The sequence below is a fragment of the Scyliorhinus canicula genome, chromosome 12, assembly GCF_902713615.1.
Source record: "Scyliorhinus canicula chromosome 12, sScyCan1.1, whole genome shotgun sequence".
Classification (NCBI taxonomy): domain Eukaryota; kingdom Metazoa; phylum Chordata; class Chondrichthyes; order Carcharhiniformes; family Scyliorhinidae; genus Scyliorhinus; species Scyliorhinus canicula.
Genome location: NC_052157.1, coordinates 104,298,790 through 104,320,436, shown reverse-complemented (window position 1 = coordinate 104,320,436; position 21,647 = coordinate 104,298,790). Strand labels below are relative to the sequence as shown.

General features: G+C 48.4%; 1 protein-coding gene across 1 annotated transcript in view; it reads right to left on the bottom strand.

Moving 5' to 3' along the window:
• Window positions 1–21,647, bottom strand: part of LOC119974807 (protein spinster homolog 3-like) — a 209,366-nt gene that overhangs the window by 135,737 nt on the left and 51,982 nt on the right. Inside the window, exons 2-6 of the mRNA XM_038814074.1 lie at window positions 21,451–21,516; window positions 12,553–12,689; window positions 7,081–7,232; window positions 3,900–3,966; window positions 1,771–1,913 (exon numbers count right to left, since the gene is read on the bottom strand). Of these exons, the coding sequence (XP_038670002.1) occupies window positions 1,771–1,913; window positions 3,900–3,966; window positions 7,081–7,232; window positions 12,553–12,689; window positions 21,451–21,516 (565 nt within the window). The remainder of the gene's footprint in view (window positions 1–1,770; window positions 1,914–3,899; window positions 3,967–7,080; window positions 7,233–12,552; window positions 12,690–21,450; window positions 21,517–21,647) is intronic.

The following is a 21,647-nucleotide window of genomic DNA, read 5'->3' as shown; positions in this document are numbered from 1 at the left end:
TAAGCTTACCAAACACAAAATTTTAAAACTTTATATCCTCACATTGCTGCACGGTAGATATTGGGTCCGGAGTCTCCTTTTTCCTCGTCGCCAGTTTAATGACCAAGGAAGCCAACAGTAGGAAGGAAAACATTTATTTTGCTTTCAGCAATAATCTGCCCACAGCATTAACTATCTCCAATCACAATCCCCGTTGGGACAACCAATATGCCGGTCCCTGCTCCGACCGGCTGTTATACCCGGTTTAACGAGCCCCAGCTGGGTGGGCCTCCACCCCCTACCTGCCAAGCTTGTACTCCACAAGCCCCATTGGGAGATCGTTAATGGTTTTCCCATGCGCTCCCTGGGTGTTATGACAGATGTTAAATAGGAAAAGTGGGGTGAGTTGTGGCCTGCTTATCAGTAGCCACGGTTATCTTGTGTTTTTGCTTCTGTGGTTTTCTGATATTTTTATGTATATATGCAAAATGTCTTTAAGAAAATTTTTTTTTTTAAAAAATGGAAAACGGTATCTTTTTATTTTCATGCCGAGAGATGTCAAATGAAAATGCAAGGAAGTAGATGGCACATGGAGTATCATGTATAGTCTCGGCCTCCCATTAGAGCAAGGAAATAAAGCAGTCGGATACGGTCAGTGTGGAATGGCTGGTGGGATTTACAATTACAACAACTTGAGAAGTTAGAGCTTTTCACTAGAGCTGAGAGGGTTAAGGGTGACCTCATAGAGATTTTCAAGATTATGAAAGGTTCTAACAAAATGGACAGTGACAAATTGTGTCCACTGTCGAGATAATAACGAACATTCACTGATTTAAGACCGTCTCAAAAATTAAAAAGGCGTCTAGACCATTTCTTCACACAAAGAGTGGCTAAGCAGTGGGTAGCACTGTTGCTGCACAGCTCCAAGGTCACAGATTTGATTCCCGGCTTGGGTCACTGCCTGTGCGGAGCCTGCCCAGGAGGGGCTGGTTTAGCTCACTCGGCTAAATCGCTGGATTTTAAAGCAGACCAAGCAGGCCAGCAGCACGGTTCGATTCCCGTACCAGCCTCCCCGGACAGGCGCCGGAATGTGGCGACTAGGGGCTTTTCACAGTGACTTCATTGAAGCCTACTCGTGACAATAAGCGATTTTCATTTTGTGTCTTCGTGGGTTTCCTTCGGGTGCTCCAGTTTCCTCCCACAAGTCCTGAAAGACGTGCTTGTTGGGTGAATTGGACATTCGGAATTCTCCCTCTGTGTACCCGAACAGGCGCTGGAATGTGGCGACTAGGGGCTTTTCACAGTAACTTCATTGCAGTGTTAATGTCAGCCTACTTGTGACACTCTGACAAGATTATTATTATTATTAAATTGATAGCACAGAATCAACAAGCACTTTTAAAATGTGGATTAGGTTGAAAGGGGAAAAGAGGAACATGAAAGGGTAAAGGGGAGAGAAGGAAAGTGGAATAAAGGAGTGAGCAGGAGAGTGGTATTACATTAAATGTGGAGAAAAAGACAAGTACAGACTTGAAAAGGTGGGAAAGATGGAATGTGCTGGAACATTCTATGATTCCAAGTTTTGCACCAGGCAGGATGTCACATGACAGCTGGCATTTTGTTGAATCTTGCTCCAGTACTGGTGGCAGCTGACTACCTGTTCTGATTATTTTTCAGATTTATGGTCGCTCACAGCAGCAACAACAACAATTTGCATTCGGATAGCGCCCTTCACATAGTTTTGTTTTAACAAAGCGAATCCAGACATTAATGCTGTTGTCAGTAACCTACTTGGTGCACAGGTATTTGAGATCCTCTCGCCAGGAAGTCCGGGAACTGGGTGAGTCCGTGTGATCTTCTGAGGCTCCTCGAGAAGGGTTGGGAACGAAGAAAATGAGGAAGAGGAAGACCAAGAATCCCACACAGGGGGTCACCTGAGGAATTGAGCAAATCGAGCGTGCCGGTGATTTAAGTATTTCAAGTACAGTCAGAAACAAACAAGTGACAACAGTTGTTTTTCTACATTTGCAGGTTGGGAATGATGTTTCTATGAAAGGTTAAGCCTGTTGGACAAATGCTAAAATATTCCAAGGAACTGTCTGACATGCGCAGCCCGGCTCACCTTGGGGCAGCTAAGATTAGATGGAGCAGCATCCTCCCAGAGCTTGGGTATCCTTACTGTTGTTCCCACAAACTGAAGAGGAATCGAGCCCCAGGTACACTCTATTGTCCTTGTACATTGGAATACCAAGCTTGGTGCCCAAGTCAAGGAACAATTCTCCTCAGACACACAAGATCTCACAGGGCAGAAGGGAGGCCCTTAGAAAAGTTTGTATATGGGCCTCATCCTTGAGAGGACAGGTGTAATAATGTGGGAGTGGGGAAACAGTAGCACCCTCATGGTGATGTATAGGGTGTCTCATGGCTCATCATAGTCCGGATGGAAATAGCTCATGGCTTTGATTGAAGAATCATAGAATTTTACAGTGCAGAAGGAGGCCATTCGGCCCATCGAGTCTGCACCGGCTCTTGGAAAGAGCACCCCACCCAAGGTCCACACCTCCACCTTATCCCCATAATCCAGTAACCCCACCCAACACTAAGGGCAAATTTGGACACTAAGGGCAATTTAGCGTGGCCAATCCACCTAACTTGCACATCTTTGGACTGTGGGAGGAAACCAGAGCACCCGGAAGAAACCCACGCACACACGGGGAGAATGTGCAAACTCCACACAGGCAGTGACCCAAGCCGGGAATCGAACCTGGGACCCTGGAGCTGTGAAGCCTACCTTGTGTATATTTGGATATGGTTACGTTCTACACTAAATAGTTACTGTTTGGACTAAATGCCACTGAACCTCTTCCTTAGGCACCACAACATGCAACATAGGGTGGCATGGTGGCACAGTGGTTGGCACTGCTGCCTCACAGCGCCAGGGATCCGGGTTGAATTCCGGCCTTGGGTGTGTGGGGTTTGCACTTTCTCCTCCAGGTGCACCGGTTTCCTTCCACAATCCAAAGATGTGCAGTTCAGGTGGATTGGCCATGCTACAAATTGTTCCTTAGTGTCCAAAGGTGTACAGGTTAGGTATTGTGGGGATAGGGCAGAGGAGTGGGCCTAGGTAGGGTGCTCTTTCAGAGGGTCAGTGTTGACTTGATGGGCCAAATGGCTTCCTTCTGCACCGTGGGGATTCTATGAAATGTGTGAGGCGTCATTCAGCACACTCTATTGTTACCTTCACAATGGCTACCTGCTCTGTCTGACATGCAGATTTTATTCAAACTGTATCACCATCAGATTGTGCCACTGACCGAAAGTTCAGAGCAACACTTGGATGGACAGAGCATTTGCGGAAAAGAAGGCAGGCAAAGCTTCGACTCTCTACCTGGATGTGGGGCCACTTGGGAAATTGCGGCATCCAATTCACATCACCCGTGGTTTCAGTATGAGTGTGACCCAGGGACCATGTCACATGATCAGGTGTCCAACATGCTCCTGATTAGATGAGTTGTAAGGTCCACTGACTGGGCAGTTTGGTGACACTAGAACTGAGAGAAGTGGCTTTGTGCGATAGAATACAATGGACAATAGCGAATCAACAGTCTGCGTTATACAGTACCTCTCCGAATTTCTACAATCGCCATTAATGGGGGTAACAATTGGGATAAAGACAATAAAGGCTGCCAATTTGCTATTGCCATTTCACACTGACACACAAAATCAACTTTAACCCACTGACTTTCCACTTTAACTTTCTTCGCCTCACTGCATCATCCACAGGCTGAGCGGGTCTGATTTAGGATTCCTCTCTCGCGTTGGGAGATATCTTGTTTTATTTTGCTGCTAGTAGCGATAGAACAACTCCTGGACCAATCATACCACAACAATAAACATTCCTCTTACACCATTGGACTTACCCTCATTGACCAGTGCCAATCACCAGTCAGCTTCATGACACCCGATCCAAGTATGTAACCCAGGCCGCTGCAGCAAAACAAATAAGAGACATTAGTTCTCCTTTTTTGAGAATATTTCAATTGGAAATTTTTCATTTAATATCAAAACTTTGCAGAACAATATAGAAACAATAATAACAATCAACACAATAACATCATCAGTATCATAAGCTGCCATCGTGTCTGTGATAGTGGGCGGGATTCTCCCAGCCCGCGCCAGTTCGGAGAATCGCCGAGCCAGGCACGATTCACGCGACACCGCCTCGATGCCGGTTCGCCGATTCTCCGGTGACCAGGGAATAGAGCGGCGTGGTCGGGACCACTCTATGCTGCCCCACCACCCCGACGATTCTCCGCCCGGGATGGGCAGAGTGACCGCCAAGAAAGACCGAGTCCCGCCTCCACTGTTCACATGTGATCTTACCTGGCAGGACCTCAGCGCAGTCCTGTTGGGGGCGGCCTGGCTGGTGGTGGGGGGGGGTCCTCCACTGTGGCCTGGCCCGCGATCGGGGTCTACTGATCAGCGGGCCAACATCTCCTGGTGGGGGTCTCTTTTACTCCCCGCCGGCCCCTGTAGCCCTTCGCCATGTCGTGTCGAGGCCGGCACAGAGAAGGAAGCTATTGCGCATGCGCGTGTTCGCACTGGTCGCAGGGCGCATGCGCATACCCGCGCCGCCTGTTTGACGCCGGTATCAGCAGCTGGAGCGTTGTGAGTCGCTCCAGTGTCGTGCTGGCCCCCTATAGGGCAGAGCATCGCTACACTTAGTGGTCCAATGACGCTGTCGTTAAACTCTCCGGTTTTTACGACGGCGTCAACACTCAGAAGGGAGAATCCCGCCCAGTGCTTCCAGTTGTATCATTTCCCTACATTATTTACATTAGTGTGTATCATACATCTTAAGCAAAAGAACAAAGAACATTACAGCACAGGAACAGGCCCTTCAGCCCTCCAAGCCTGTACCGGTCATGATACCAACCTTGGCCAAAGCCTTCAGCACGTCCTTGTGCCGTGTCCCTCTATACACATCCTATCCATGTATTTGCCAAGATGCCTTTTGAACGGCGTAAATGTATCTGTTTCCACAACCTCCCCTGGCAGCACATTCCAGGCACTCACCACCCTCTGCGTAAAAAACCTGCCTCGCACATCTCCTCTAAACTTTGCCCCTAGGACCTTAAACCTATGCCCCCTGGTGATTGACCCCTCGACCCTGGGAAAGAGTGCCTGCCCATCCACTCTAGCCATGCCCCTCATAAACTTGTAGACCTCTATCAGGGGTTGGCGGGGTTGGGGGGGGGGGCGGGGTTGGGGGGGGGGGGGGGGGGAGGCAGCAGGATTCTCCGTCCCAGCAGCTGGCAAACGGGGTTTCCCATTGTGGGCACTCAAATCCACGGGTGTGAGTGCGCTGCTGGTGAAATGGAGGATCCTGCCGATGGAGAATCCAGCGCTGCATGTTTTCAAGTAGCAGTTAGATATAGCTCTTGGGTGAAGGGAGTCAAAGGCTATGGGGGGGGGGGGGGGGGGGGGGGGGGATTAAGCTATTCAATTGGATCCTCATCCACTGTCATAATGAATGGTGGAGCAGGCTCGAAGGGCCAAATGCCTTGCTCCTGATCCTATTTTCTATGTTTCAATGTCGCCAATGATAAATCGCCATTACACTCAAATGATAATGTCGCCATTACACTCAAAGTCCCAAGTCACTGAGTGCGGAAAACATTCATCAGTCGATGGAACAGACTCTAAGCAAGAGTGTCAACTAGACTTGCAGCGTGTTCGCTGCCTATGGGAAAATGGAGCCCCCCCCCCCCCCGCCCGAGAAGGCTTCTCATATATCCACTGGGACACAGCACTTCTACAAAGGACAATCAATGCCGACATGTACCTACGCTCCTGGACCACATCAGTTTGTGGAATAGTTCATTGCCATGTGCTTTATTGATAAGGGTGGTTTGAGATGAAAATATGATAATAGAAATATTAATTCATAATTCAAATGAACTTCTTCCAATTTGTTCATTCTGTTTCAATTTGGAAAAGGTTGGCTTTAGTTGGAACGGTGAAATGTATTCAAATTTCCAAAGGTGTGCAGATATTTTCTACTTACTACCACACCTGACTGGAGAGAAAACAGGGGCCGGAATTCTGTGGTCGCTCGTGCCAGCGGGAATCTCTGGCCCCACCGGCAGCGCATCCCCACCATGGGTTTCCCTGCGGCATGGGCTGCTTTCAATGGGAATTCCCATTGACAGTGACGAGACCGCCGAGAAACACACTTTTGGGAAGCCGGAGAATCCCGCCCGAGAAATAGACAATAAGATCATAAGACATAGAAGCTGAAGTAGGCCATTCATAGAGGCACTGGAACTTAGAAAATAGGAGCAGGAGTAAGCTATTCAGCCCATCGAGTCTGCCCTGCCATTCAATGAGATTATGACTGATCTGATGTGATAACCCTCAACTCCACTTTCCATAACCCTCGATTCCCTCACTGATTAAAAATCTGTCTATCTCAGCTATGAACATACATAATGACCCAACCTCTACAGCTCTCTGCGGTAAAGAATCCCACAGATTCACTATCCTCTGAGAGAAGAAATTCCTCCTCACCTCTGTCTTAAATGGACGAGTCTCTTACTCTGAGATTATGCCCTCAGGTCCTAGACTCTCCCACAAGGGGACAGCAACTGCCCTTTCAATCCCCCTGAGAATCCTATATGTTTCAATAAGATTGCCTCTCATTCTTCTAAACGCCAAGAGTACAGGTCCAACCTACACACCCTCTCCTCACAAGAAAATCCCTCCATTCCAGGGATCAACCTAGTGAAGCATGAGCAGGAGTAGACCATATGGCCTATTTAGACTGCTCCGCCATTCATACGAACATACAAATTAGGGAAGGAAATCTGCCTACCTTACCTGGTCTGGCCTGCATGTGACTCCAGTGCAATGTGGTTGACTCTTAACTGCCCTCTGCAATGGCCTAGCAAGCCACTCAGTTCAAGGACAATTAAGGATGCGAATCAAATGCTGGCCCAGCCAGTGACACCCACATCCCTAATGAGGTTATTTATTCCCACCCATAATTTCATCAGTTTACAGAGCACACGATGAAGGTAAAACTATCATTAATGCATGTACCTTCCAACTGGAATTGCAATGTAGAAGATCGAGATCATGATGGTCCTTTTATCACCAACAAAGAGGTCAGCAATGATTGTGGGGGCGATGGTAGAGTAACTGGCTTCTCCGATGCCAACGAGAGCTCGACACAGAACCAATGCCCAAAAGTACTAAGGAGAAAAATAATTGAAAAATAAATGATGGCTCAACAGCGGAAGTCAAAAGACATACATATAATCCGTACAGTGCAGAAGGGGGCTATTCCGCTCATCAAGTCTGCACCGACCCAGGCGGCACGTGGCGTAGTGGTTAACACTGGGACTGTAGGGCAGCACGGTGGCCTAGTGGTTAGCACAACCGCCTCACGGCGCTGAGGTCCCAGGTTCGATCCCGGCTCTGGGTCACTGTCTGTGTGGAGTTTGCACATTCTCCCCGTGTCTGCGTGGGTTTCGCCCCCACAACCCAAAAATGTGCAGAGTAGGTGGATTGGCCACTCTAAATTGCCCCTTAATAGAAAAAATAATTGGGTAATCTAAATTTATTAAAAAAAACACTGGGACTGTGGCGCTGAGGACCCAGGTTCGAATCCCAGCCCTGGGTCACTGTCCGTGTGGAGTTTGTACATTCTCCCCAAGTCTGCATGGGTTTCGCCCCCACACCCAAAAGATGTGCAGGTTAGGTGGATTGGTCAGGCTAAATTGCCCCTTAATTAGAAAAAATAAATTGGCTACTCTAAATTTATTTTTTTAAAAGTCTGCACCGACCTTCTGAAAGAGCACCCTATCTAGGCCCAACCCCCACCCTAATCCCGAAACCCAGTAACTCCACCTAACCTTTTGGACACTAAGGGACAATTTATCCACCTAACCTACTCATCTTTGGACTGTGGGAGCACCCGGAGGAAACACATGCAGACATGGGGAGAACATGAAAACTCCACACCGACATTCACCCAAGGCTGGAATTGAACCCAGGTCTCTGGCGCTTTGAGGCCTACCAGCAAATATTCTTCAGAAGGGCAGTTTGTCAACTCCATCAAGCAAATGCAACGGGATACCGCTTCACCCTGGCACCCCTAAGTTTAAAGCAGCCCAGTCCATAAAGTCTAATGTGAAATGAGTTGGATAGTTTCAATTGCCATTAATTCATGATCTAAGTTACATAAGAATTGGCACGGATCAGCCTCTGAGACTCTGAGGAACATGTCATTCTGTTGCAACTAGAGTGTTGTTTTCAGATGGTCTGTAAGATCTCTTCATGGATCAAAGCAGAAGGGGCTTCTTCATAAGAACATAAGAACATAAGAACTAGGAGCAGGAGTAGGCCATCTGGCCCCTCGAGCCTGCTCCGCCATTCAATTAGATCATGGCTGATCTTTTGTGGACTCAGCTCCACTTTCCGGCCCGAACACCATAACCCTTAATCCCTTTATTCTTCAAAAAACTATCTATCTTTACCTTAAAAACATGTAATGAAGGAGCCTCAACTGCTTCACTGGGCAAGGAATTCCATAGATTCACAACCCTTTGGGTGAAGAAGTTCCTCCTAAACTCAGTCCTAAATCTACTTCCCCTTATTTTGAGGCTATGCCCCCTAGTTCTGCTGTCACCCGCCAGTGGAAACAACCTGCCCGCATCTATCCTATCTATTCCCTTCATAATTTTAAATGTTTCTATAAGATCCCCCCTCATCCTTCTAAATTCCAACGAGTACAGTCCCAGTCTACTCAACCTCTCCTCATAATCCAACCCCTTCAGCTCTGGGATTAACCTAGTGAATCTCCTCTGCACACCCTCCAGTGCCAGTATGTCCTTTCTCAAGTAAGGAGACCAAAACTGAACACAATACTCCAGGTGTGGCCGCACTAACACCTTATACAATTGCAACATAACCTCCCTAGTCTTAAACTCCATCCCTCTAGCAATGAAGGACAAAATTCCATTTGCCTTCTTAATCACCTGTTGCACTTGTAAACCAACCTTCTGTGACTCATGCACTAGCACACCCAAGTCTCTCTGAACAGCGGCATGCTTTAATATTTTATCGTTTAAATAATAATCCCGTTTGCTGTTATTCCTACCAAAATGGATAACCTCACATTTGTCAACATTGTATTCCATCTGCCAGACCCGAGCCCATTCACTTAACCTATCCAAATCCCTCTGCAGACTTCCAGTATCTTCTGCACTTTTCGCTTTACCACTCACCTTAGTGTCATCTGCAAACTTGGACACATTGCCCTTGGTCCCCAACTCTAAATCATCTATGTAAATTGTGAACAATTGTGGGCCCAACACTGAACCCTGAGGGACACCACTAGCTACTGATTGCCAACCAGAGAAACACCCATTTATCCCAACTCTTTGCTTTCTATTAATTAACCAATCCTCTATCCATGCTACTACTTTACCCTTCAAAAGCACCTCCCAAACCAGTGACCTCCATCACCTGGAAGGTTAAGAGCAGCAGAGGCCTGGGGACACCACCACCTCCAGGTTCCCCTTCCTATCAAGGGCATTCAGGGATGAGCAATAAATGCTGGCCTAGCCAGCATCCTTTGAATTAATTTATTAAAAGTCACTCATCATCCTGATTTGGAATTATATCACTGTATCTTCACTATCACTGTTGAAGATCCAGTCACAAGGGGACACAAGTTCAAGGTGAGGGGCAGGAAGTTTGGGGGGAATGTGAGGTAAATGTGAAGAACCCCCCTGTCAGCGATGGCGCGGCATGAAGAAATATGCGGCTGGGGAGGCAGAGAATTCACCTCCCTGAAATTTCTCTAATGTTTTCTGCTGATAATACTTGCTTTAAGTTCCTCGTTCTTAATAACCCCTTAATATCCCGTTATTTCTCATACACAATACTGCTGCAAATTCTTCATTGCCCATAATAATTTCTCCACTCTCTCCCTGTAAGGGACCAATGTTTACTTTAGCTACTCTCCCCATTTTATTTACTTCTAAAAGATCTCAAAAGCCATTTTTATATTTAAGGTCAGTTTACTTTCATGCTCTACTTTTTCCATTTTTATCAACTCCTTTTAAGAACAAAGAAAATTACAGCACAGGAACAGGCCCTTCGGCCCTCCCCGCCTGCGCCGATCCAGATCATAGAATCATATAATTATCATAGAATTTACAGTGCAGAAGGAGGCCATTCAGCCCATCGAGTCTGCACTGGCTCTTGGAAAGAGCACCATACCCAAGGTCAACACCTCGATCCCATCCCCATAACCCAGTAACCCCACCCAACACTAAGGACAATTTTGGACACTAAGGGCAATTTATCATGGCCAATCCACCTAACCTGCACATCTTTGGACTGTGGGAGGAAACCGAAGCACCCGGAGGAAACCCACGCACACACGGGGAGGATGTGCAGACTCCGCACAGACAGTGACCCAAGCCGGAATCGAACCTGGGACCCTGGCGCTGTGAAGCAATTGTGCTATCCACAATGCTACCGTGCTGCCCTAGATAGATCCTTTTTTCTAAACCTGTTGCCTATTTTCCAAGGATCTACTTCCCTCTGTTCCACGCCCGTTCATATATCTGTCCTGATGCATCTTAAATGATGCTATCGTGCCCGCCTCTATCACCTCTGCTGGCAAAGTGTTCCAGGCACCCACCACCCTATGCGTAAAAAACTTTCCACGCACGTCTCCCTTAAACTTTCCCCCTCTCACCTTGAAATCGTGACCCCTTGTAATTGACACCCCCACTCTTGGAAAAAGCTTGTTGCTATCCACCCTGTCCATACCTCTCATAATTTTGGAATCCTTTTGCTGGTTTCTGAAACTCTCCCAATCCTCAGGTTTGCCACTATTCTTCACAACTTCATAAGCCTCTTCTTTTAATCTAACACAATCTTTAACTTTCCGAATAAGCTAGGGATGGATGTTTCTTGATCAGTTTTGTCTTTTTAATTTAACGTATTTAAACATTTTTCAGAATTTCTTTAAATGGTTCCCACTGTTTATGTACCGTCACATCTCTTAGTCTATTTACCCAATCAATCTTAGCCAACTCTTCCCTTAAATCTTTGTTTAAGATTGTTGTTTTGAACTCAAGTGTGTGCCTCTCAAACTTCATATGGAATTTGACTGCATTATGATCACTTTTTTCTCATAGTGGATCTTTCACTATGAGATTACCAACTAAATTGCCTCATCACACAACACTAGATCTACTTAGCCTTATCCCTAATTAGTTCCACAACATATTATTCCCGGAAACGTCAGGAAAGCATTCTACAAACTCATCTCCCAGAGCAACTTTGCAAAATTTACTGTCTAGCCGGCATGAAAATGAAACTCTTCATGATTATTGCATTGAATTTGTTACAAGCTCCAGTTATATGTTGCTGAATATTCTGTCCAAGGGGTCTATAAGTGACTCCCACCCTCAGCATTTTCTGACCCTTGTTATTCCTAATCTCTGCTCATACTGATTCCATGTCCTGATCTTTTGAGCCAAGATCCTTTCTCACTAATGTCCTTATGCCATCCTTTATTGTCAGGGCTAATCCTCCTTGTATTCCATTTTGGCTGCCTTTTGGAAATTTTGTATATTCATTTCCCAACCTTGGTCACCTTGCAACCATGTCTCTATAATGCCAATTAGATCTAAACCATTAATCTTTATGCTGGTTCATAGATATTATTCTAAATTCTTTGTGCATTCAGATAAAGACTTCAGTTTTCTTTTAACCACTATTCTTTGCATGGACCTTATTCATTGCTGCCTTATTACCATTGAACTCTCTGTCCCTTCCTGTTCCATGCCTTGACCCAAAACTCACTGCTGTATTGCCTCGCCCTTCTTCTTTAATTTCTAAAGCACCCTTTACCTCACTCCTCTGCACCCCTTGTGCTACCTTAAAATACACATTTGCTCATTTCCTTCCTGCGATTTACTGGCTGCCATAGTGATACCGATTGACACTCTGACTTCTGTATATTACAATAAGCAGCCAGCTTAGAAAGTGAAAACTGATACAGACAGAGACAGCAGACACTGCACATAGGAATAACAAAGACTAGAATGGGAAGAATTATATTCTCTCCACCGTGGGCAGCACGGTAGCATTGTGGATAGCACAATTGCTTCACAGCTCCAAGGTACCAGGTTCGATTCCGGCTTGGGTCACTGTCTGTGCGGAGTCTACACATCCTCCCCGTGTGTGCGTGGGTTTCCTCCGGGTGCTCCAGTTTCCTCCCACAGTCCAAAGATGTGCAGGTTAGGTGGGTTGGCCATGATAAATTGCCCCTAGTGTCCAAAGTTGCCCTTAGTGTTGGGTGGGGTTACTGGGTTATGGGGATAGGGTGGAGGTGTTGACCTTGGGTAGGGTGCTCTTTCCAAGAGCCGGTGCAGACTCGATGGGCCGAATGGCCTCCTTCGGCACTGTAAATTCTATGTCTATGTCTATATTCTCTTGCCCCAACGTTGAGAAAAACAGCACAAAAATAAAAGTAAAGTGGCCTACAGACGGAGTGGTGAACGATCCTGCCAGCGTCACGCCACACCAAATGAATATTCCGATGGACATGAGCATCTTCCTGTCGTATCGATCCCCCAGGTAACCAAACAAAGGAGCCAATATCATGTAGCTGCAGATAAAGACTGAACAAAACAGGCAAGTCAGTAATAAAACAGTAAACTCAACATCTGGACAGCAAATTCCAGATGAGCAGGGACTCAGCCTTTCCGCTGCATCATGCCCAAATATATGAATGTAGAAGGATAGAATCATACAGTAGAGAAGAGGCCTTTCGGCCCATCAAGCCTGCACCGATAAAAAAAACGATAACTACTCTGAATCTACACTAATCCCACTTCCATGCACTTGGCCCAGGCTTTGAATGTTCTGACATTTCAAGTGCTCATCCAAGTACTTTTTGAAGATTGTGAGGTTTCCTGCCTCAGCTACCCTCCCAGACAGTGCAATCCAGACTCAAATACCCTCTAAATCCCCTGTCCCTCACTTCAAAATTATGCCCCCTTGTTATTGATTCTTCAACTAAGGGGAACAGCTGCTTTCTATCCACCCTGTCCATGCCCCTCATAATCATACACACCTCGATCAGGTCACCTCTCAGTCTTCTCTGCTCCAAAGAAAACATCCCGAGCTTATCCCGCATCTCTTCATAGTTAAAATGCTCCATCCCAGGCAACATCCTGGGGAATCTCCTCTGCTCCCTCTCTAGTGCCATCACATCCTTCCTATAATGCGGTGACCAGAACTGCACACAGTGCTCCAGCTGTGGCCAAACCAAAGTCCTGTACAGCTCCAACATAACCTTGCTGCCCTTACAATGTATGCCAGGACTGATCAAGACAAGTGTCCTGTATGCCTTCTTAACTGCCCTATTCACCTGTCCTACTGCCTTCAGGGATCTGTGGACAAGCACCCCAAGATCCCTCAGTTCCTCTGAGCCTCCTAGTGTCCTGCCATGCAGAGAGTACCCCCTTGTTGTGTTGTTCCTTACAAAGTGCATCACCTCACACTTTTCAGGCTTAAATTCTATCTGCCACTGAAGTGCCCGTCTGACCAATCTGTCTGTATTTTCCTGGACCTTCTTGGTTTCCACCGTAAACCGCCCGCTCAGGATTTCAATAAGGTCACCTCTCATTCTTCAAACCTCCAATGGATGGAGGCCCAAATTTTTCAACCTTTCTTCAGAAGATTATCCCTTCACCCCAGGAATGACTGAACCTCCTGGATGCAATTGTATCCTTTACCAAATAAGGAGACTTCATACTCCAGATGTGGTCTCAAGCCCCATACAGCTGCAATAAAACCTCTCTACCTTTACACTCTATTCCCCTTGCAATAAATACCAACACTCTATTTGCCTTCCTAATCACTTCTTGTGCCTGCATATTAATGACTGGAGCATTGTAGTAAGTAAGCAATGCACAATATATTATTCTGCCGTGAAAACACTTCTGTGTTAAACCTGCAGTCCACAAACCCAATCATTGTAAACGCTAAGGTCAAAAGGTAGATGACTATTTTTCAGGGTATCTTTTGTCAGGTTCTGAAGAGCTGGCAAATTGTTGGCTCCGGGTCAGAAGGCTGTAAATTCCTTTAAATTTCTTCACGCTCGGAATGTGACAGGTGTGGGCTAGTCAAATGTGAGACTTTACATACAGGGAGAAGGAATGGGGATCTTTGGCATATTGATCCTTCAAACAGTAATATAGCTGCTGAGAAAGAATCTCCAACTCTAGACTGGTAAATCATGTCACAGTTAAAGGTCCACATTGTATCCACTCCATAGATTTGTTCTTTAATAAATAGACGGGATAACATAGGCGGGATTGTCTGCTCTGCCAGCCGCACTTCCCTGGACGGCGCGCCCTCGCCGGCAACGCAATTCTCTGTTCCTGCCACCTACCAATGGGATTTCCCATTGTGGCCATCCCATGCTGCCGGCGAAACAGAAAATCCCGCCCCATATTTCTCCTTACTTTCAGTTCTTGACTCTTTGATGTGCTAGATTCTTGCGTACAGCCAGATATTAACCAGTGAAGCTCATGAATGGATAGCTTTTATTTCCTTTGGGCACCCAGGGCCTGTAGTTCCAGGCCAAAGCCAAATGAAAGAAAGATTATCAACTATCCCCCTTCACCGGCCCCCAACCAAATTCTTATCAATTCCCTAAACATCCTTCCTCACATTAACCACAATCTCATTGATGCACTATCAATTACAACGAGACGAGAGTAGAGAGTAATCGAGGCTTTATTGCACAGAGATGTGTGGCCTCCTACAGCTGCAGCCGAAATGGATGCAGTTCAGAGGGCACACATATTTATACTCCGCCTACTGGGCGGAGGCAGCAGGCAGGGATCTACCCCCGTACTACATTGAGAAAATAGGTGTTGCAGTCAGTGGAGGGGAACGGGCCCTTTGAAGTCCACGCTGAGGCGCTCAAAGGGGCAGGAGGCCTTCACTAGGCGGGCACGGTCTGGCCGGCAGAAGTGTGATTTACACTCCGCGCAGACCTGGCAGTCTCTGGTGATAGCCCTGACTTCCTCGATGGAATAGGGCAGATTGCAGGCGTTTATGAAGTGATAAAAGCGGGTGACCCCCTGGGTGACAGAGATCGTCGTGCAGGGTGCGGAGTCGGTCTACTTGTGCGCTGGCACATGTACCTCGGGATAGGGCATCGTTCGTTGAGCTTACCGGGGCGGTACAAAATCTCGTAATTGTAGGTGGAGAGCTTGATCCTTCACGTCAAGATCTTATCGTTGGTCAGTGAGGAGAGTGAATCTCCTGCTGGCCAGGTAATGCCTCCAATGTCGCACAGCTTCTATGATGGCCTGGGCTTCCTTTTCGACGGAGGAGTGCCGAATTTCGGAGGCATGGAGGGTGCGGAAAAAGAATGCCACGGGCCTGCCTGCCTGGTTGAGGGTGGCGGCCAGAGCGACATCTGAAGCATCGCTCTCGACTTGAAAGGGGAGCATCTCATCGACTGCGTGTGTCGCGGCCTTGGTGATGTCGGCCTTGATACGGTTGAAGGCCTGGTGAGCCTCGGCCGTCAGTGGGAAAGCGGTGGATTGAATGAGTGGGCGGGCCTTGTCCGTATAGTTAGGGACCCACTGGGCGTAGTACGAAAAGAACCCCAGGCATCGTTTGAGGGTCTTGGGGCAGTGGGGGAGGGGGGAGTTCCATGAGGGGGCGCATGCGATCGGGGTCGGGCCCTAGAACTCCGTTCTCGATCACATACCCATGGATGGCTAATCGGTCCATGCTGAACACACACTTCTCCTTGTTGTAGGTAAGGTTAAGGAGTTTGGTGGTGTGGAGAAATTTGGAAAGGTTAGCGTTGTGGTCCTGCTGGTCGTGGCCTTAGATGGTGACATTGTCCAGGTACGGGAAAGTGGCCCGCAGTCCGTACCGGTCAACTATTCGGTTATCTCCCGTTGGAAGACCGAGACCCCGTTAGTGACGCCGAAGGGAACCCTAAGGAAATGGTAAAGGCGGCCGCCCGCTTCAAATGCGGTGTACTGGCAGTCCCTCTCCTCCCCATTCCCCACTCCCTCTCCTCCCCATTCCCCAGTCCCTCTCCTCCCCATTCCCCAGTCCCTCTCCTTCCCATTCCCCAGCCTCTCTCCCCTCATTCCCACTCCCTCTCCTCCCCTTTCCCCAGTCCTGCTCCTCCCCATTCCCCACTCCCTCTCCTTCCCATTCCCCAGCCTCTCTCCCCTCATTCCCACTCCCTCTCCCCCCTTTCCCCAGTCACTCTCCTCCCCATTCCCCACTCCCTCTCCGCCCTATTCCCCAGTCCCTCTCCTCCCCAGTCCCCAGCCTCTCTCCCCTCATTCCCAGCCCCTCTCCTCCCCATTCCCCAGTCCCTCTCCTTCCTATTCCCCAGCCTCTCGCCCCTCATTCCCACTCCCTCTCCCCCCCTTTCCCCAGTCTCTCTCCTCCCCATTCCCCACTCCCTCTCCGCCCTATTCCCCAGTCCCTCTCCTTCCCATTCCCCAGCCTCTCGCCCCTCATTCCCACTCCCTCTCCCCCCCTTTCCCCAGTCTCTCTCCTCCCCATTCCCCACTCCCTCTCCGCCCTATTCCCCAGTCCCTCTCCTCCCCAGTCCCCAGCCTCTCTCCTCCCCAGTCCCCACTCCCTCTCCTCCCCATTCCCCAGTCCCTCTCCTCCCCATTCTCCACTCCCTCCCCTCCCCATAATCTCTCCTACCCATTCCAGGTGGCACAAGCAGTGCTGGGGCACCACTCTGCCCAAAGGGCACGCCTCCAATCTCCTTGGAGACCCCATGAGTGCCATTCCATTTGGGATTGATTCCCAAAGCCTCAGGTACCTCGGGAATTTGCACATTAGAGTAAGGCTTACTGCCTCGCTCTAATATGCAAATTTGCCAAAATATGATCCTGCCCATTTTGGGCGGCATTCGCATCGCAAAGTCACGCTAGATTGCGTTGAATATCGCGAGGCGTTGCGAGCCGGGTAGCCCCAGGAACAGGGTCTTCCGGCTTTCAAATGCCACGCTGTGCCGTGGCGAGCTGCCTTACCGGCGTAACGTGGCCGAAGGATCGCGCCCTTAGTTCCAGATGGGTTTCCCAGTAGCGTGGGATGGCTTCAATGGGAAATCCCATTGATCAGTGGCAGGAAGATAGAATCCCGCCACCGGTGAACGGCGCGCCACTGAGGAACACACGGCTTGACGACCGGAGAATCCAGCCCATAATGTTTTATCACTACTAAATGTAACTATTTATATCTACAGTGCTTTCTGAGTGCTTTCTGGTACACACACTTGTGGTGGTAAATCTGTGGAACTCTTTTGCCGCAGATGGCTGCAAATCACTGAGTGTCTTTGAGACAGAGATAGATAGGTTTTTGATTAATAAGGCGATCAGGGGTTATGGGGAGGAGGCAAGAGAATGGGGATGAGAAACATGTCAGCTACGATTGAATGGCGGAGCAGACTCGTTGCCCCGAGTGGCCTAATTCTGCTCCGGTTTCCATGTGCTCCGGTTTCCTCCCACAGTCCAAAGGTGTGGAGGTTAGGTATTGGCCATGCTAAATTGCCCTTAGTGTCCAAAAAGATTGGGTGGGGTTACTGGATTACGGGGATAGGATGGATGTGTGCTTGGATAAGGTGCTCTTTCCAAGGGATGGTGCAGACTTGATGAGCCGAACGCCCTCCTTCTGCACTGTAAATTCTATAATTCTATGATATTTCCAGGTTCAGCTCCATCTGCCATCTTTCCACCCAAGTCTCCAACCAATCTATAATCTACTGTATCCTCTGAAGGTCCTCATCGCTATCCGCAATTCCACCAACCTTTGCATCATCCGCAAACTTACTAATCAAACCAGTTACATTTTCCTCCAAATCATTTATATATATTATAGACAGCAAAGGTCCCAGCACTGATCCCTGAGGAACGCCACCACTCACAGCCCTCCATTCAGAAACGCACCCTTCCACTGCTACCCTCTGTCATCTATGACCCAGCCAGTTCTGTATCCATCTTGCCAGCTCACATCTGATCCCGTGTGACTTCACCTTCTGTACCAGTCTGCCATGTGGGACCTTGTCAAAGGCCTCTCCTCCCCTTTCCCCAGTCCTGCTCCTCCCCATTCCCCACTCCCTCTCCTTCCCATTCCCCAGCCTCTCTCCCCTCATTCCCACTCCCTCTCCCCCCTTTCCCCAGTCACTCTCCTCCCCATTCCCCACTCCCTCTCCGCCCTATTCCCCAGTCCCTCTCCTCCCCAGTCCCCAGCCTCTCTCCCCTCATTCCCAGCCCCTCTCCTCCCCATTCCCCAGTCCCTCTCCTTCCTATTCCCCAGCCTCTCGCCCCTCATTCCCACTCCCTCTCCCCCCCTTTCCCCAGTCTCTCTCCTCCCCATTCCCCACTCCCTCTCCGCCCTATTCCCCAGTCCCTCTCCTTCCCATTCCCCAGCCTCTCGCCCCTCATTCCCACTCCCTCTCCCCCCCTTTCCCCAGTCTCTCTCCTCCCCATTCCCCACTCCCTCTCTGCCCTATTCCCCAGTCCCTCTCCTCCCCAGTCCCCAGCCTCTCTCCTCCCCAGTCCCCACTCCCTCTCCTCCCCATTCCCCAGTCCCTCTCCTCCCCATTCTCCACTCCCTCCCCTCCCCATAATCTCTCCTACCCATTCCAGGTGGCACAAGCAGTGCTGGGGCACCACTCTGCCCAAAGGGCACGCCTCCAATCTCCTTGGAGACCCCATGAGTGCCATTCCATTTGGGATTGATTCCCAAAGCCTCAGGTACCTCGGGAATTTGCACATTAGAGTAAGGCTTACTGCCTCGCTCTAATATGCAAATTTGCCAAAATATGATCCTGCCCATTTTGGGCGGCATTCGCATCGCAAAGTCACGCTAGATTGCATTGAATATCGCGAGGCGTTGCGAGCCGGGTAGCCCCAGGAACAGGGTCTTCCGGCTTTCAAATGCCACGCTGTGCCGTGGCGAGCTGCCTTACCGGCGTAACGTGGCCGAAGGATCGCGCCCTTAGTTCCAGATGGGTTTCCCAGTAGCGTGGGATGGCTTCAATGGGAAATCCCATTGATCAGTGGCAGGAAGATAGAATCCCGCCACCGGTGAACGGCGCGCCACTGAGGAACACACGGCTTGACGACCGGAGAATCCAGCCCATAATGTTTTATCACTACTAAATGTAACTATTTATATCTACAGTGCTTTCTGAGTGCTTTCTGGTACACACACTTGTGGTGGTAAATCTGTGGAACTCTTTTGCCGCAGATGGCTGCAAATCACTGAGTGTCTTTGAGACAGAGATAGATAGGTTTTTGATTAATAAGGCGATCAGGGGTTATGGGGAGGAGGCAAGAGAATGGGGATGAGAAACATGTCAGCTACGATTGAATGGCGGAGCAGACTCGTTGCCCCGAGTGGCCTAATTCTGCTCCTATGTCTTATGGTTAGGCATTCTAATGTCATTCTGTAATCCAGAAAATTCCAAAATACCGAACAAAGAACAATACAGCACAGGAACAGGCCCTTCGGCCCTCCAAGCCTGCACCGACCATGCTGCCCATCTGAACTAAAACACCCTGCCCTTCCGAGGTCCGAGTCCTTCCATTCCACGCCCCTAAAAAGTCACTATTGTAGCTGCTTCCACTACCTTCCTCGACAGTGTGTTCCAGGCTCCTACCACCCTCGTACATCTCCTTTAAACCTTGCCCCTCGCACCTTAAACCTATGCCCCCCTAGTAATTGACTCTTCCACCCTGGGAAAATGTCTCTGATTATCCACTCTGTCCATCACCCTCATAATCATGTAGACTTCTATCAGGTCGCTCCTCAACCTCCGTTGTTCCATTGCAAACAAACCAAGTTTCTCCAATCTCTCCTCAAAGCTAGTGCCCTCCATACCAGGCAATATCCTGGTAAAGCTTTTCTGTACTCTCTCCAAAGCTTCCACATCCTTCTGGTAGTGTGATGACCAGAATTGTACACTATATTCCAGGTGCGGCCTAACTAAAGTTCTATAAACTGCAACATGACTTGACAATGTTTAAACTCAATGCTCTGGCCAATGAAGGTAAGCACACAGTATGGCTTCTTGACTACCTTCTCCACCTGCGTTGCTACTTTCAGTGACCTGCGTACCTTTACACCCAGATCCCTCTACCAATCAATACTCTTAAGGGTCCTGCCATTTATTGTATATTTCCCATCTGTATTAGACCTTCTAAGATGCATTACCTCACATGCCCCCTCTGTGGGCAGCATGGTAGCATAGTGGTTAGCACAGTTGCTTCACAGCTCCAGGGTCCCAGGTTCGATTCCCAGCTTGGGTCACTGTCTGTGCAGAGTCTACACATTTCCCCCGTGTCTGTGTGGGTTTCCTCCATGTGCTCCGGTTTCCTCCCACAGTCCAAAGGTGTGGAGGTTAGGTATTGGCCATGCTAAATTGCCCTTAGTGTCCAAAAAGATTGGGTGGGGTTACTGGATTACGGGGATAGGATGGATGTGTGCTTGGATAAGGTGCTCTTTCCAAGGGATGGTGCAGACTTGATGAGCCGAACGCCCTCCTTCTGCACTGTAAATTCTATAATTCTATGATATTTCCAGGTTCAGCTCCATCTGCCATCTTTCCACCCAAGTCTCCAACCAATCTATAATCTACTGTATCCTCTGAAGGTCCTCATCGCTATCCGCAATTCCACCAACCTTTGCATCATCCGCAAACTTACTAATCAAACCAGTTACATTTTCCTCCAAATCATTTATATATATTATAGACAGCAAAGGTCCCAGCACTGATCCCTGAGGAACGCCACCACTCACAGCCCTCCATTCAGAAACGCACCCTTCCACTGCTACCCTCTGTCATCTATGACCCAGCCAGTTCTGTATCCATCTTGCCAGCTCACATCTGATCCCGTGTGACTTCACCTTCTGTACCAGTCTGCCATGTGGGACCTTGTCAAAGGCCTTACTGAAGTCCATGTAGACAACATCCATTGCCCTACCCTCATCAATCATCTTCGTCACTTCCTTGAAAAACTCTATCAAGTTAGTGAGACATGAGCTCCCCTTCACAAACCATATTGCATATTGCCTCTCGTTAATATGTCCACTTATTTCCAAGTGGGAGTAAAACCTGTCTCGGAGGATCCTCTCCAAGAAATGACTTGATCCCATGCCTTCTGGACTGGAGAGGCTACAACGTATTTATCTTAACTTCAAGATTATGCCATTGATGAAAGATCATTAAGGAAGGGCACAATACTTGCTGTAATTACCATTGAATTCATGAACGTTCCCATTTTCTAGGCCTCAGAAAGCTCGGCAGATGGATGTGAACGAGGAGACACCTGTTTGGAGAGGGAAACAGCAAATTCTCTTTCTCACACTTACCTGTCTGTAATAGGCCAGCTAACGTGTCATTTATTTTAAAGTAGTCCTGAATATCACCCAACACACCTGCAAGAGAACAGCACATTGTGAGTCAGCAGTGCAAAGATTAGAAATGTTACATCCATAGACAGTGACATGGCCAACATTCAAGAACATGATCATAGGGGCTGTGCTTAGTTCTCGTCTAACCCACAGTA